The 15,321-nt window shown below is 39.8% G+C and overlaps 1 protein-coding gene across 6 annotated transcripts in view; it reads left to right on the top strand.

Annotated features, from left to right (window-relative positions):
• The window catches only part of LOC149229375 (uncharacterized), a 35,922-nt gene extending 20,979 nt beyond the window's left edge, over window positions 1-14,943 (top strand). For all 6 annotated transcript variants that reach the window (XM_089378599.1, XM_089378595.1, XM_089378597.1 and 3 more), the window contains 2 exons: window positions 11,085-11,260; window positions 11,376-14,943. In XM_089378599.1, the coding sequence (XP_089234725.1) occupies window positions 11,085-11,260; window positions 11,376-14,524 (3,325 nt within the window). In that variant the 3' untranslated portion in view covers window positions 14,525-14,943. The remainder of the gene's footprint in view (window positions 1-11,084; window positions 11,261-11,375) is intronic.
• Window positions 14,944-15,321: the final 378 nt, after the last annotated feature.

Below are 15,321 nucleotides of genomic sequence, written 5' to 3' on the forward strand. Positions count from 1 at the left end.
TTGTAAATCAATTTGGAATGAATTTATGAAACATTCATTCCCGAGCCAAATAAGTTAATAACCATCAAATTATAAACTGTAAATGCACACATACAGGTTCAGACATTTTCGGTCAAATAGAAAGTAGGATTGAGACCAGCCATAAGCTGTAATCAGCTGATGCTGTTAAATGGCGAAGGGCTATTTTGGAAAATGGCTAAATTAAGTATCAAAATCTGCCAATTTCTCACAGCATTCTGATAACATCATGTTAAGATTAAAACTAGGAAAATATGCCTAAATGAATAAGCGTGTTTTGTGGAAGGGTAAGGCTGCCACTGTTTTAACTTTTTGGGATTGCTTTACCACAGAGCACACCATGCATGGGGCAGGTGGATGATTAGACATCAAGAAAAGTCTAGACCACTATGAAAAAATTGTGTTTTTATATGGGAGAGACTAAACATTTTTAAATGATTATCATTAAAGTTTTCTTGTTTAAAGTTGAAAAAATATACAAATTCAAATTTCATATATATTATTAATTATAAATTTATAATTTATAAAATATAATTATTAAAATTTAATATTATTATATTACCCGACGAACCCACGCGCCATGTTTCCAAAAATGCCGTCCCCGTCCCCGTTCCCGTCCTCGCACCCATGTTTCCTGGCAACATAGCTATTTATGGTCAGAAATTCATTGCCGGAATACAAGATTTCATAGATATTTTGATACTGGGTTGGTTGGCAGTGTGATGAGTAAAAGGAGTACATCTAGTGTTATATTTCCCGATTCTGTTGCTCTGGGAGCACTATTGAAGCTGAATCTATGGCTTATTATGAAGCTAATTGGTTGTTGAATCTCTTCAGGAGCCATTTGAGCATGCACTGGTAACCATCATTGTATATTGCGATATTTTTGAGTGGGATTAATTTTTCAGAGAATCCATGTTCCATGACAGCTCTACTGGGTACCACTTTATTTTGATATGATACATTGGAGAGCTACCAAGCTCCATCATTATTGGTTGGATGAGCATATTACTGTCATCCATACAGAGCCTCTTGGTAAATTCTTCAAGGAGAGGCTGGGAGTCATGGATAGACCCTACTATGAGGGTCTCTGTTGATCATTGAGCTTTGGGAGCTCCTAGGAGCTTGGTGTACTTTATGAGCTATGAGCGACCATAGGGTGAGTGGTTCACCTTCCCCTATAGGTGCACTGTATACAGGGTGAGTGGTTCACCTTCCCCTATGATACTCGATGATATATGAGAGCGTAGGGTGAGTGGTTCACCTTCCCCTATAGCTGATGATATATGCATAGGATGAGTGGTTTGCCTTCTCCTGTGGACACCCCAGTTAGATAAGCTAATAGAAATTTGTTGGTTGTCACATGTGGACATGTCGGTGGGATGTGGTTTATCCTTTCCTCACATGTAGGATGCTCATTCCCTACAGTCGATGGTTGACATGTCAGTGGGACATGGCCCATCCTTTTCCCACGTGTGGAATCCTTCCTACCATTGATGATTGGCATGCATGTAGGATATGGTTCATCCTTTCCCTACTCTCAGTGGTTTGCATGCGCCTAGGATGTGGTTTCTCCTTTCCCTACGATGGTTGTGACATATGACTGTAGGATGTGGTTCATCCTTTCCCTACGTTTGATTGTGACGTGTTTGTAGGATGTGGTTCATCCTTTCCCTACGTGTGGTTATGACATGTGTTTTTAAGATGTGGTTTCTCCTTTCCCTACATGTGGTTGTGAGCAGGATGTGAGATATTCTTTTCCTGTTGATGTTTCTGCATCATCCTACCCATGTAGTCTGGGACATATGGGAAGTACCTCTCATCTGGCCAATGAGTTGGGAAAAGTGGTTAGGGACCATAGCACTACCGATGGACGCATCGTGTACTGCCATACTCCCTATGACTAGGATGCATGGTGTTCTTCAACTTGATCTGGGATCAAGTCTGATTGAGGTTTTACCTCTGGATTGACTTTTGTCAGTGGAGAGTGGTAAGGTCTTGTGACTCAATCTCGATCAATTCTTCTTCATTATTACATCAATGTTCAACAGAGAAGAGCAGAGTCAAGATGCAGAGATGATATCAAGATGACATGATGATGGATGAATGAATTCCACTTTGGACAACTCTTTTGAAGAAGGTAGTTGTGGCAATGATTTCCTCTTTCCGAGAGGACCAAAATCAACCTAAAGATCACTAAATTTGGATAAGGAAAGATATTTATTTACTTAAAAGAAATTCTACAAGTCATGACCTTATTAAGGCAGGAAAAATGAAAATTTGAAATTCAAATTTGCCTCCAAAATGTTAAGGTCGACTTCACCTCCATAAGGACAAATTGTTATATATATAGATGTCCTCCAATCTCATTAGATACATCAACTTGCTGGAGAATATGTCTGAGGCAGTCGTGGTTTTGGAGGAGGTCGAAGTTTTGTTTGTGGGTCTAAAGTACAACAGAGGTAGGCCGAGGCATATCGGATAAATCAGTAGATGATTTGGGTTGTGTTCTCCCTGTTTAGATAAGTTGCAAGCCATGAGATTATTGGAGGAGCACCGCATACCTGTTCTGGGCTAGTTGGAAGGAACATTAGGCCCTATTCTCATAGCAGAAGTCAAGCCATAGGTAGCCAGGGCTAGCTACAAGAAGAAGGATGCTAGCCACAAGAAGAAGGATGCTAGCCACAAAAATTGAAGGCATTGGATGGACTAATGTTGTCTACGATCAAGCCCTAATCAAGTTCCAGATCCACAGTTGTTTCATCATTGTGTTTGACTACTCAGTATATCACTATATTGGGGTTCATTATACTCAGAGAAGAAGGCCGCACTATCTTGGCTAGGATCAAGGTCCTTTTCAAACATTCTTTGTAGCTGCGTTGTCTACTATTGATCTATGGTTAGGGCAGAATTTGTTAGCTATTGTTGCTTTGCCTGGGCTGCATCTTTATCATTTGTATTTCTCTCTCTGCTGAATATTTGATATCAATAATAAGAAGATTTGATCAAAGGTTTGCCCATCTTGGGGTTTTTTCCCTGGCTTGAGCTAAATCCTGAGTTCTCTAGTCTTGACTTGTCTTCTTCATTTATCGTTCATGTTCTTTCCTTAGTTACTATCATATGATAGTGTTTTAAGAGATTGCTTAAGGAAATGAAAATCAAGCTAACATGAAGTAACTATTCTATGCAAAGAACATGTTAATCGAAAATTAACACCCTCTTAATGGAGAAAGGATTAATCTCCACACCTAATATCTCCCTAAAGGGCTTTGTGAAAATATCGGCTACATTTGCACAACAATATTCAAGAAAAAAATCCTTAGACTATATCTTCTCTCTAACAAAATGAAACTGGGCATCAACATGCTTTGTTCTTGCATGATACATTGGATTATTTGCCAACTTGATTGAGCTTTGGTTGTCACATTTGATAACTATGGTAGTATGGCCTTCTTTTGTTTTTCTCCAACATCGTGAAGAACTCTCCTCAACCAAACAACTTCACAAGTTGTTGCGTACAAAGCTTTATACTTTGCCTCTATGGATGAAAAAAATACAGTAGGTTGCTTCTTGCTACTCTCGGATCAAATATTGAATGCATAACCTGTAGTAGATCTCCTATCATCCGAATTACCAGCGATTTCTGAATCTAACTAACTTGTCAGTTCAACATCAAATGAATCAATATGCTTAAGACCAAAATCAATTGTTCCTTTAAGATACCTGAGTACCTCTTTCGCTGTTCTCCAATGACTTTCTAGAGGTCTAGCCAAAAATTGACTTAACACACTAACAAAGTATGCTACGTCAGGTTCCAGCCAACTGCCTATACAATGTACCATCAACTCCCTTTAACCATCATCAAAATGAAGTTTCACATTCTGTTGCATTGGAACAAAAGCTGCTTTGCATTGATTCATCTTAAACTTTTTAAGAAATTCTCTGACATACTTACCCCGAAAGACAAAAGTCTGACCAACATCTCTCCACACTTCAAGACCTAGACAGTAATGTAACTCACCAAGATCTTTCATCTCAAATACTTGTGACATCTGCACCTTAATTCCATCAATTAGTTTGACTGAATTTCCTGTAATAATTAGATCATCAACATACAAAGAAATCAGTACTACATGCCCCTTTGCATCAAACTTGGTATACAGATTTGGATTTTGACTCCTCATAAAACCCTGCTGAAGAAAGAAGGAATCTATCTTTTCATACCATGACCTAGGTGCCTGATTCAACCCATACAAAGCTTTCTTTAATCTGCAAATTAAATGTTCCTGCTCCTTTTTCACAAACCCTTCAAGTTGTGTCAAATACACCTCCTCTTTTAAATCACCATTCAGAAAAGAAGATTTTACATCTAATTGGTGCAAATTCCAATGGTACTTTGTAGCTAATGCAATTAACAGTCTAATAATATTTAATTTAGCTACAGGTGCAAATGTTTATGCATAATCAATGCCCTCCTTTTGTGAGTACCCTTTTGCCACCAATCTAGCTTTATATTTATCTATATTGCCATCTGCTTTAAACTTGGGTTTGTACAACCATTTACATCCTATGGGCTCTTTATCTTTAGGCAATTCAATCAATTCCCAGGTTTTATTTTTAATTATAGATTCATATTCTTCCTCCATTGCTTTTCTCCACTCTTCATGTTCATTAGCTTCATTAAAACTCATGGGTTCTATGACATTCAAAACACTACTCATCAGGGCATAGTCCTTATACCTTTCAGGTAGGTTGAAGGTGCTTCTCCACCTTTGGGTGGGCTTTGACTGCTGGTGATGTCCATATCATTGGATTCTTCCTCAAGCTTTTGCTGCTCATTGTTTTTTGCTTCTACTTTATTGTCTTCAACTTCAGGAAGTATGTGCCACCTTTCGTAGCTATTGTCCTTGTTGCCTACATCTGCCTGGTCATGGAGAATTACATCTCTACATGCAAATACTTTGTGAGTAGATGGATCAAACATTTTATATGCCTTAAATTCTGAACAATATCCTACAAAAATATATTTGATACCTTTAACATCAAGTTTCTTTCTATTTTCCTTTGGAATATGTGCAAAGGCCTTACACCCAAATACCCTCAAATGATGAACTGTTGGTTTAAAACCATACAAGGCTTCAAATGGGGTCTTGAGATCAAGATACCTTGTTGGACTTCTGTTCTTTAAATAAACAACAATACTAATGGCCTCTGCCCAAAAATCATTTGAGAGGTTCTTACCTTTGATCATATGCACACTCCACCAACGTCCTGTTTTTCCTTTTTGCAACACCGTTCTACTGTGGAGTGTAGGGTACTGTAAATTGCTGCACTATTCCATGATCCTTGCAGTACTTGACGAAGTTCCCCAATCTGTATTCTCCCCCTTGATCTGAACGAAGGATCTTTATGAACTTCCCTGTTTGCTTTTCTGCCATATTTTTAAATTCTTTGAAATACTCAAAGACATCACTCTTTTTCCTAAGGAAGTACACCCAAGTGTACCTTGTGCAATCATCAATAAACAATAGAAAATAATAAGCACCTCCAAAGGATTTGGTCTGCATAGGTCCACAAACATCAGAATGCACAAGTTCTAATACATCTCTTTTTCTCCTATCAGAATTAGAGGGGAATTCATCTCTGTGAATTTTTCCTAATGCACAACCTTCACAAGCAGCATACTCATTCTTTAACGTAGGGAGTCCATGTTGGGAAATCTAGGGCATCAAGATTAAGTGATTTCTCTATTAATGATAACTGCTTTGAATGTTTTTTACTTCAATAGATTAGGATCTTTTCTTTAGTTAGATTATTATTGTATTCTTCCTCATCAAACAACTACCAATGCATAAACAATAAAGAGACAAGAGACAAAATATAGGCGATCAACTAGCGCCAAAACCTTTCCCACTTGAGAGGAAAACTCAAACGAATTTTTCTTCTTATATAGATTTCAATTGACGAATACGAAGATCATGATCAAGACCCTTGACACAACAACCTCTCCAAGACCAAGTCACAAATCTCTTCTCCACTGCTCCTTTTTGTTCAAGGCAAAATGCTTGCCTTCCTTTGTATTTTGGATACCTTTAAGATTCGGCCTTCCTAAATAGCCCTGTAGTACTCAGTTCACTGAAATTTCTGCAAGATCACACGTGTGAGCAAAATCATGGACTTCTATGGTGTCTTCCTTCCTCGCTTGACTTGAGAACCTTCATTTGTAACTTCGGCTAGCAAAATGGATGGTGGAGAGACCTTTTACTTGTCTTTTGTGTGGGCTGATGTCATCCTGTAGAAACCCTAGTTTATGCCACACGTCCGAAGAAATTTACCTAAGAAATAGTCCCAAAAATCTTCGTCGCTCCCTTCCTTCTTCTCGCTGGTTAGAGGCTCCTTCTCGCACTTCTTATTGTAGACTTGTCCCTTGACCGAAATTCTGTCTCTCAAGTGAGGCCGAACTACCCTATTTATAGTGTTTTTCCCATCAAATAAGTCGACTTGAACTGTGGGTGAGCCAACATGTCCTTTGGTGTAATTCCATTACTCCATCTTGAAGCTGACTTGAAGGAGATGCTTTAGCTTTGCCTTGGAGGGCCTTTTTATTCTTTTAATGACTGATACAAATATGTCACATGCCCAAGAAGGGTCCTTCATACATGACATTGATTCAATTTGACTATATGACCAATCCTAAGGCCTCACAATGGGAGCCTTACCTAAATCTAAAATTCCTTTCTCATGAAACCCATGTGACAAACATTACAATAATAATTTTATTTTTCTTCTTTGCATCAATTACATGAAATCACAATTACACGAAATCACAATTACACATGTCATTATGAAGACCGAACCTAGTTACATGTTTCAACACTTCAACCATACTTTGTTTCTGCAACAATAATAAATCATGATAATTGATATGACTATACCTTTGGTGCTAAAGACTTTCAGTCGACATCGCTGTAGAAGTCAGTGCTTGATGACTTTTGTTGGTGACATCAAGTTTGTATAGGCCTCCAACCTTGACTCTTGAAGCAACTGGTTTGCAGTGATCCAACAAGTCCTTTACTATGCAATGTGTTTTGAAGAATTCAACCTTCAGATTTTGATCTATGATTGTGGACACAAAGATCAGATTTTTCTTGATCCCGGGCACATACATAACATTATGAATGTGTCTGACACTGCCATTTGGTAAAGTCACTGGAATATCTCCATATCCCATGATCTGATGTGCACGATCATCTCCAAGGTAGATGTTTCCACCATTGCTTATTTCCTTGAAGTTTTCATACCAGTCCTTATTGCATGTCATGTGAATCGAAGCTCCAGAGTCCACAAACCAAGCATTAACATCATCCGTTTCAGCAGACAACACAACATTAGACATAAACAACTTAAGATTTTTAAGATCAGAATTTAGGCCTTCTCTTGCAAAGTGTCATGAATGTCTTTTGTGCTTGTTATGCCTAGCTTCATCACTTTTCTTCTTATAACAGTCTCTGGCAAGATGCCCACTTCTACCACAATAGAAACATTTTATTTCAGAATCATTTCTGATAGATGACATACCTTGATTTGGCCTTTTTTGAGATAGACTTCCACCTTTAGTTCCTCCTTGTTTCTCTTTGAAGAACCTCTTTTTCGCCAACAATACTAAATTTGGATTTTGAGGCTCTAAATTCTTGTGCCTTTCTTCTTCATGCATTAATATACCTGTCACTTCCTCAAAATTTTGTGCTTTCTACCTTGCTGCAAGACCTGTAATAAACATCTGATAGTCCTTTGACATTCCATTTAAGGTGATTATCACAAGATCAATACTAGGTATTGATTCTCCTATGTCTCCCAACTTATCTTTCAAATCTTTGATTCTTGAAACAAAAGCACTAACAGATTCATTTTCTTCCATTTTAATATACAAGAGCTTACTTTTTAGGAAGATAACTCGATTTGTATTTTTGGTCTCATACAAATCCTTAAGTGTAGTCCAGGTTTCACTAGAAGTTTTACACTCACGAATGTGAGGGATTATGTTATCTTTAACAGACATCCTTAATAATACCTTTGCTTTGTTCTCCCGCTTCTCCCAGTCTTGAATCGATGCAGCGGTCGAGCCTGTAGCAGGGTTTGCTTCTTCTCCCTTTGTAATGGTCCAAGCATCACAAATAATGTTTGCAGCTTGAATTTCCAGTTAACATAGTTGGATCTGTCCAATTTATTCACCTCATTCAGGTATGTCTATGCAAGGGGATTAACCATCTTGACAAATTCCAATTTCCAACAGTTCCCAGCTTCTTACTCCACAATTCATGAGCACCACCAGTAGCTCCAAGAATCCTTGATGAACAGATCCACAACGCTAACAACGACCAGGGTCAACAGCGTCAAACAAAAAACAAATGAAGCTCAACCAATTTATAAATTCCACAAAAAATGGATCTGCGCACTCTTACCACAGACACAATGCACAGAAGCAAAATTTTACAAGTTTTTCGTTATCTGCACACTTTTCCTTAATAAAAGATGCACAAATCTGCTCACTTTTTCTTCATAAAAACTGCAATCTGCCCACTTTTCTTTCATAGAACCTGCGCAAATCTGCCAATCTGTGCACTGTACAATTAACTAAGGATGCATAGGTCGGCCGTAACCTTTCTTCGCCTAACAAATCCCAACTCAGCTTGCCTCCATTGGTCCACACCAAGATTCACTGCGCTCCACATACAACATGACAGTGACTCGATCCTCAAACGGACAATGCAGCCTTCCAATGCGATCATGCTGCTCCACGCATGAATATGACAGATCTTGACTCTGCCAACAGATCTTCACACCTGCACTCACTAACAGAGAAGGCTCTACACTTACCAGTTTCTCCAGAAAGGCTCACCGCCTCAATCTCAGCCACAAGGGCTCAACTCAACCTTACGCTCTGATACCAACTCAAAATTAGGAAGACAAAATGAATTGATTGTAACTCAGCAGGCCTCAGATGAGGATCCCTTGAGGCTGCCACAACCCTGTCTCACATTCATGATAAAAAAAATAAACAATACAAATATATAGAAGTACATTTAGTTAGGGAGATCAAATAGATTCCCAAATAATAAGAACTAAATCTTAAATAAAAACGTAATGGTAACAATAAAACAGCTTTCTCCATTATTTCTAAGTTCGGCTCGACTCTTTTCTACCACCGGGGTGAAACGAGTCTTGAACAACCACTCTACTTCGTTTGGACTTGCAGTTCGTATAAAGACCTTCAAACTTGTTTGTCTTGCTTCCCGTCCTTTGACTTTCCTTCATTTCATTCCTTCCACTTGTTAATTTATACTTGGCCACGGTGAGTGAAGGGGCTTATCGGGTGGTCCGGTGATGCTTCATCTCTCGGACTGTCTTTCATTCCATCACAAACTTGGGCAAGAAACTTCAAATTCGGTTGGGCCAACTCGTTCCATATCAAGTGCGTTCTTTCGGGCGTGCTCTTTCGGTTCGTGTGCCCTTGTTCCATCTTGGTTGCACTCGTGCTGACCCAGGCACGTTCGTGCCGACTCGAGTGACCTCGTCCCGCTCGGGCTCTCTCAGTCCACTTGGGTGCTCTCGGCTTGTTTGGGCAAAACCCCCTAAAGTGTTGCACAATCGTCACAAATCGTGTGATGCTCGTCTCCTCTAGTGACTCGACTGGTCCAACTCATGGCACCCGTGGGCACTCAAGCGTGGAGGTCTGACAGGTTGGGACCTGTCACGCCCCTACACCTGTTGTAGTCTTCCAACCGCTTATAGCGAGGTGCGGCACCACCGAACGCTTTCTTTTCACCAATACTAACATTCATGGACTACGCCTAATTCACTTGTCCTTACTTAGTTTGTGTTTCGCAACCAAGTAAAATTATGTTTATCCTTTATACCAATGAACACCCATACTCATTCATTATCAACAACAATTATAACAAGAACAACAATTGCACAGTATAAAGGGAGGGGCAACTCCCTGAACAATGAGTCTGCCCGATAATATATATTAATCAATCTTTCTTCATAATACAATCATCACAAGTAATGCTTGGCAAACTCCAAGCCAATACTTAGCTTTTTTTACAACATAGGCAAATCAGCGTTTTACAATAACCATGTGCATGCCTTGCACGAAGAGTGGGTGCTCACTCGAGTCACCAAGACACCCTTGTCAATCCCGGCACAATTCTGCACTCAAGACAACCTTGGGCACACCTTGCCCAACCCTCGACCGGCTCTAAGTAACATCAAGACTGCGCCTTCAAGTAATGTGCATGAGCTATGCGCACTCCAACCCAAATCTGCGCACTTGTTTACTCTTGAAGCTATGCGAAGTTGTCCAAGCTGCGTTGGATGCCAAATGAACCTCAACGCCTTGCAATATATACACAAGTCTGCATGGGTTTTGCATGGGTGGTGGCTCTCCAGCCGACCCCCAAAACAATGTTAACACACCCTTTGTGAACGCCCTTTACATGTCGGCCTGCCCATGTCTTCAAGTCGGCCGCGCCCATGCTTCCCTACGCTCATCGGGTTATAAATCCACCATCGCACTTTGCCTTAGCCATTTTTTCATTGTCGCACTTCGTCGCACTTCTATCGTCGCACTTCGTCGCATTGCTGTGTAGTTGCGCTCGCCCGTGCGCCCGTCATCCGCCCGCGCGCCCATCGTGCACGCCGACTCGCCCGGCGCCCAACCGCGTTAGCGCCCGAAGACCTTACAGGACCGATGGTGTTGACGTCTCCCACCACAGTTCAAATCCCTTAATTAACCCCGGTGTATGATTGTGGGCTTTACATGAAAAAAAATGGAGGTTATAGTGACAGCCCGGCAGTTTCGATTTTAGACATCTTGTAGATCCCCCTTGGTACATTTTATCATTTTTGTTGTGACCTTCCTGTTGTTTTAGTAAGTATTTACATGCATCATGGAGATGTCTAAACTGTCTGGCCACATGCTATCAAATGTTTCTTAGGTTCAGCATGAGTACTTGCTTTGACCTTGTCATTAGACTTACAGTAATTTACTATTTTTGTGGAAGCCCGGATGGAGTCCATTTTCCTGAGTTGAAAGAAATTTCAAAGAATGAGTCTTCTGTTTGTCGTCAAGAGAGCGATGCCAAGGGTTCTTCTGGCACCAATGAAATTGAATTCTGTAATATTTCTCCACCAGGCTATAGAGATTCCAATCAGCGAACTGATATTTCATATGAGGCAAGTGATCTGTTCTGGAAAATGTTGGTCTAAATGTTTTGTTGCTTATCGATATCCTTGGCTGTTACAATTTGTTTTAAATTTCATTTTAATTTCATTTAACCCTTGTCAACAGGAAGATAGAAATGAGGAATCGAACAATAGCAAACAGGGTTCTCCAGAGATCATGTCGATACCATCAGATTTAGATGAAGCAAGGGTGGATGCCCATACATATGTATGCAAATTCTGTGGCAAGAATTTTAACTGTTATCAGCATTATGTAGGTCATGTTGCTGCACATGCTCTAACATCACATAGGAAGAGAGGTAGACCGAGGGTTAGAGGTAAACTACAGAATGTACCGCTTCTTAAAAACAAAGAAGATAAGGATGATCGAATTATTTCCAATGAAAATTTCCAGACCACAAATGTCAACGAATCAGACAATCCAGATAAGCTTAAAAGAAAGGTCGGAAGACCAAGGGTAAGTGACAGTGATAGTCATAAAGAAATGCATTGTAACACTGGAATTCAGTCGGGGAGTGTCATGTTTTATGTCAATCAAACTGGTTCGAAAGGGAATGTTAATGAACCACAGAATAGCAACATTATTGATTTGGATCGTGGTCATGGAATCCTATCCGGTGGTGCAGCAGCGTTGGTTAACATAGCTGGACCAAGGAAACCAGGACGAGCTAGAAAAATCAAGGAGCCAATCTGTGGCTGTTGTAACAGGGATGACTACATAAGTCATAACAAAAATGACAGATATGATTTTGTAAATTCAGATTGTGGCCATAACATGCAATCTACTGGTGCACCATGGTTGGTTAACACAATGGGACCAAAGAGGAAGCGTGGACGACCACGAATAGTTGGAGTAAAGAGGAAGCGTGGACGACCGAGAATAGTAAAGAGAAAGCCTGGACGACTGAGAAAGGTTCAGGAGCCAATCTGTAGTAACGATAACCATGATGATGAGAGGCATCACACCGACATTGACAGAGGTGAGACAGACAATTCTCCAAGGAGTTGCCAGGATGTTGAAGAGAATTTGTCCGTGTGTGAACAATCTGCAGGCTTCCAGACTTCTATAGATCGAGATGCATGTGAAATGATAAATGGGTCACCAAGATATGGAGACAAAACTCAAGATAACGTACATTATTTTGTAGATACAGATTGTGACAATGCCATGCAATCTGCTGGTACAGCAGTGTTGGTTCAAACAGTTGGAACAAAGAGGAAGACTGGACGACCAAGAACAGTTAGACCAAAGAGGAAGCCAGGACGACCGAGAAAAATCAAGGAGCCAATCTATAGTAATGATAACCATGATAATGACAGGAATTACAGTGGCAACGACAGAGATGAGGCAAACAATTCTTTCAGGAGTTACCAAGATGTGGAAGAAAATTTGTCTGGGTTTAAACAATCTGCAGGTCTCCAGACTGATATTCATCAAGATGCACGTGCAAAGAAAGATGAGCCGCCAAGATGTGGAGACAAAACTCAAGTTGGAGTGCATTGTTTTGCAGATACAGATTACAGGAATTACAGTGGCAATGACAGAGATGAGGCAAACAATTCTTTCAGGAGTTACCAAGGTGTGGAAGAGAATTTGTCCGGGTTTAAACAATCTGCGAGTCTCCAGACTGATACTCATCAAGATGCACGTGAAAAGAAAGATGAGCCGCCAAGATGTGGAGACAAAACTCAAGTTGGAGTGCATTGTTTTGCAGATACAGATTACAGGAATTACAGTGGCAATGACAGAGATGAGGCAAACAATTCTTTCAGGAGTTACCAAGGTGTGGAAGAGAATTTGTCCGGGTTTAAACAATCTGCAGGTCTCCAGACTGATATTCATCAAGATGCACGTGAAAAGAAAGATGAGCCGCCAAGATGTGGAGACAAAACTCAAGTTGGAGTGCATTGTTTTGCAGATACAGGTTGTTGCTATGCCACGCAATCTGCTGGTACACCAGCGTTGGTTAACAGAGTTGGAGCAAAGAGGAAGCGTGGACGACCGAAAAAGATTAAAAAGCCCATATGCGGTAGCAACCGTGATGATGAGAGGAATTGCACCGGCAATGACGGAGATGTGGCAAACAATTCTTTCTGGAGGTACGAAGAAGTCAATGAGAATTTATCCATATGCAAACAATTTGCACGTCTCCAGACTTCTATCGACCAAGATGCATGTGAAAAGAAAGATGGGCTGCCAAGATATGGACAAAAAACTCAAGATGAAATGCATTATGAAAACAGTATCAAATTTGCAGGTGCGTTGGTACTTGCGGATCAAAATGGACAAAATAACTGGGTGGGGCAGCAAAGGCTTAGAGACGACAATAAGGATACTGTGGGTGATTCGGCGTCTGCTGATCCTAGTTTGAAAAGGGATGACTGCAGTAGACTAAAAGCCGAGATGCAGGCAAAGGACATGGATTGTATCAATCACTCCCAGCCTCATGTTACCCGGGTTGGAGAAAAGAAAAAGCTTGGATGGTCGAGAAAATTTCAGGCCCCAATTCGTAGCGACAGCAAACTGGGGGACGAAATAAATAAGTACAGCAGTAGCTGTAATCAGGATGAAAAGATGCATTGTCAATGTGATAATGTAAAAGATGAAATGAGGATTAGTTTGGATGGGGAGTTGAATTTTTGCAAAATTGACCAATCTATTCATGTAATGGCACCCGCGCCTTTAGATAGGTCTGAAAATTTCATTGGAATGCAAATACTTGGGAAAATTTGTCAAGATGAGGAAATGTCTCGTGGCAAAAATTTTCAGTATGTAGGATTGGTGACAAATCTTGATTCAGATGACCAAAACAAGTGGTTTGAGCAGCCAAAGGTCAAGGATGATAGGCAAGACGTGGAACCAAGCTATGCCATAATAAACCAATTGGCAGATTCCAAAAATCCTGTCGATTCAACTTCACCATTGTTAGAAAATATTAATCTGGATAGCACATTGCAGGAGTATGGCATTTATCAGAATAGTCACAAAACAACAGATGAATATTTTGCAGAGGCTGGAACTCTCTACCCTTTCTTACCTGCTGTTAACAAAGGAAAGCTAGATCCAAACAATACTGCTACAGCTGGGAATGCTAAAGTGTCAATCGTTGCTCATGAGATAGAGTGGGATACTAGTCAGTTTGTTGTTTGTCAATGGTGTGATCAAGATTTTGATTTCAGTTCCGTGAGTCATCTGGGTTCCCCCTGTTCATGGATCTGCCCTGGCTGCAAGACTGTAAACAATGTGAGTAGTTTGTGAGCATGTATTCGTACATCCATTGGAAATTGTTTTTAACATGTGTGAATTTCGTGATATTCCTGCTCTCAGGTCGACGTTCAAAACCTTTGGACGGACTTTGAATTTTAGTCTAATATATACTCCGATGTAATGAGGATGATACTGGGCTCACTTACTCGTCAGCCCATAAGATCTTGATTTTAAACTTCTGAAACTCAGGGCTAAGATGTTATTATGTACCCAAATTTTCTGTGGCTTTCGGAGGTTTAGTTGTTTACGAATTTCCAATCATCATGGTTTATTTGTTTATTCCACTAACAACAATCTTTGACGTGGTGCCCTCTCCAGAAATATTCAACAGAGCTGCTCCAAACGTAAGGGGTTGAACTGTAAAAACCATTAGCTTGCTTTTATATGCTGTGAAAAGAAGGCAGGGCCTATGCATACTGGTGTCCATGAACTATTACTGCAAATGGATTACCAGATTTAGATCCACTTCACTGTGCCATACATATTCAGTGAAATTAATTAGGATTTTTATGTCGAGCAAAATGGTTTGTTTTCATGAGAATTTATGCAGTTCAAATTTCATGACAATTTCATAATTTCTAATGTAAAAGTTTAAAATCAAAACTTTCAACATATTTTAATTTGGAAGTTTATCCAATATTAAAAAGAAATTCAAGTGTTTAAGAGACATTTAAAAAAAATGTTATTATTTTACTTAAAATTTCAATCTAAAATCATATTAATTTGTTTTTATAAAATTATTATTAAAAAATAAAATTAATATAATTTTTCTTAATTTTAAACTTGTT

Source organism: Pinus tabuliformis, chromosome J (assembly GCF_031772625.1).
Source record: "Pinus tabuliformis cultivar Carrire ecotype Pingquan chromosome J, CPIR1, whole genome shotgun sequence".
In the NCBI taxonomy this organism is placed as follows: Eukaryota; Viridiplantae; Streptophyta; class Pinopsida; order Pinales; family Pinaceae; genus Pinus; species Pinus tabuliformis.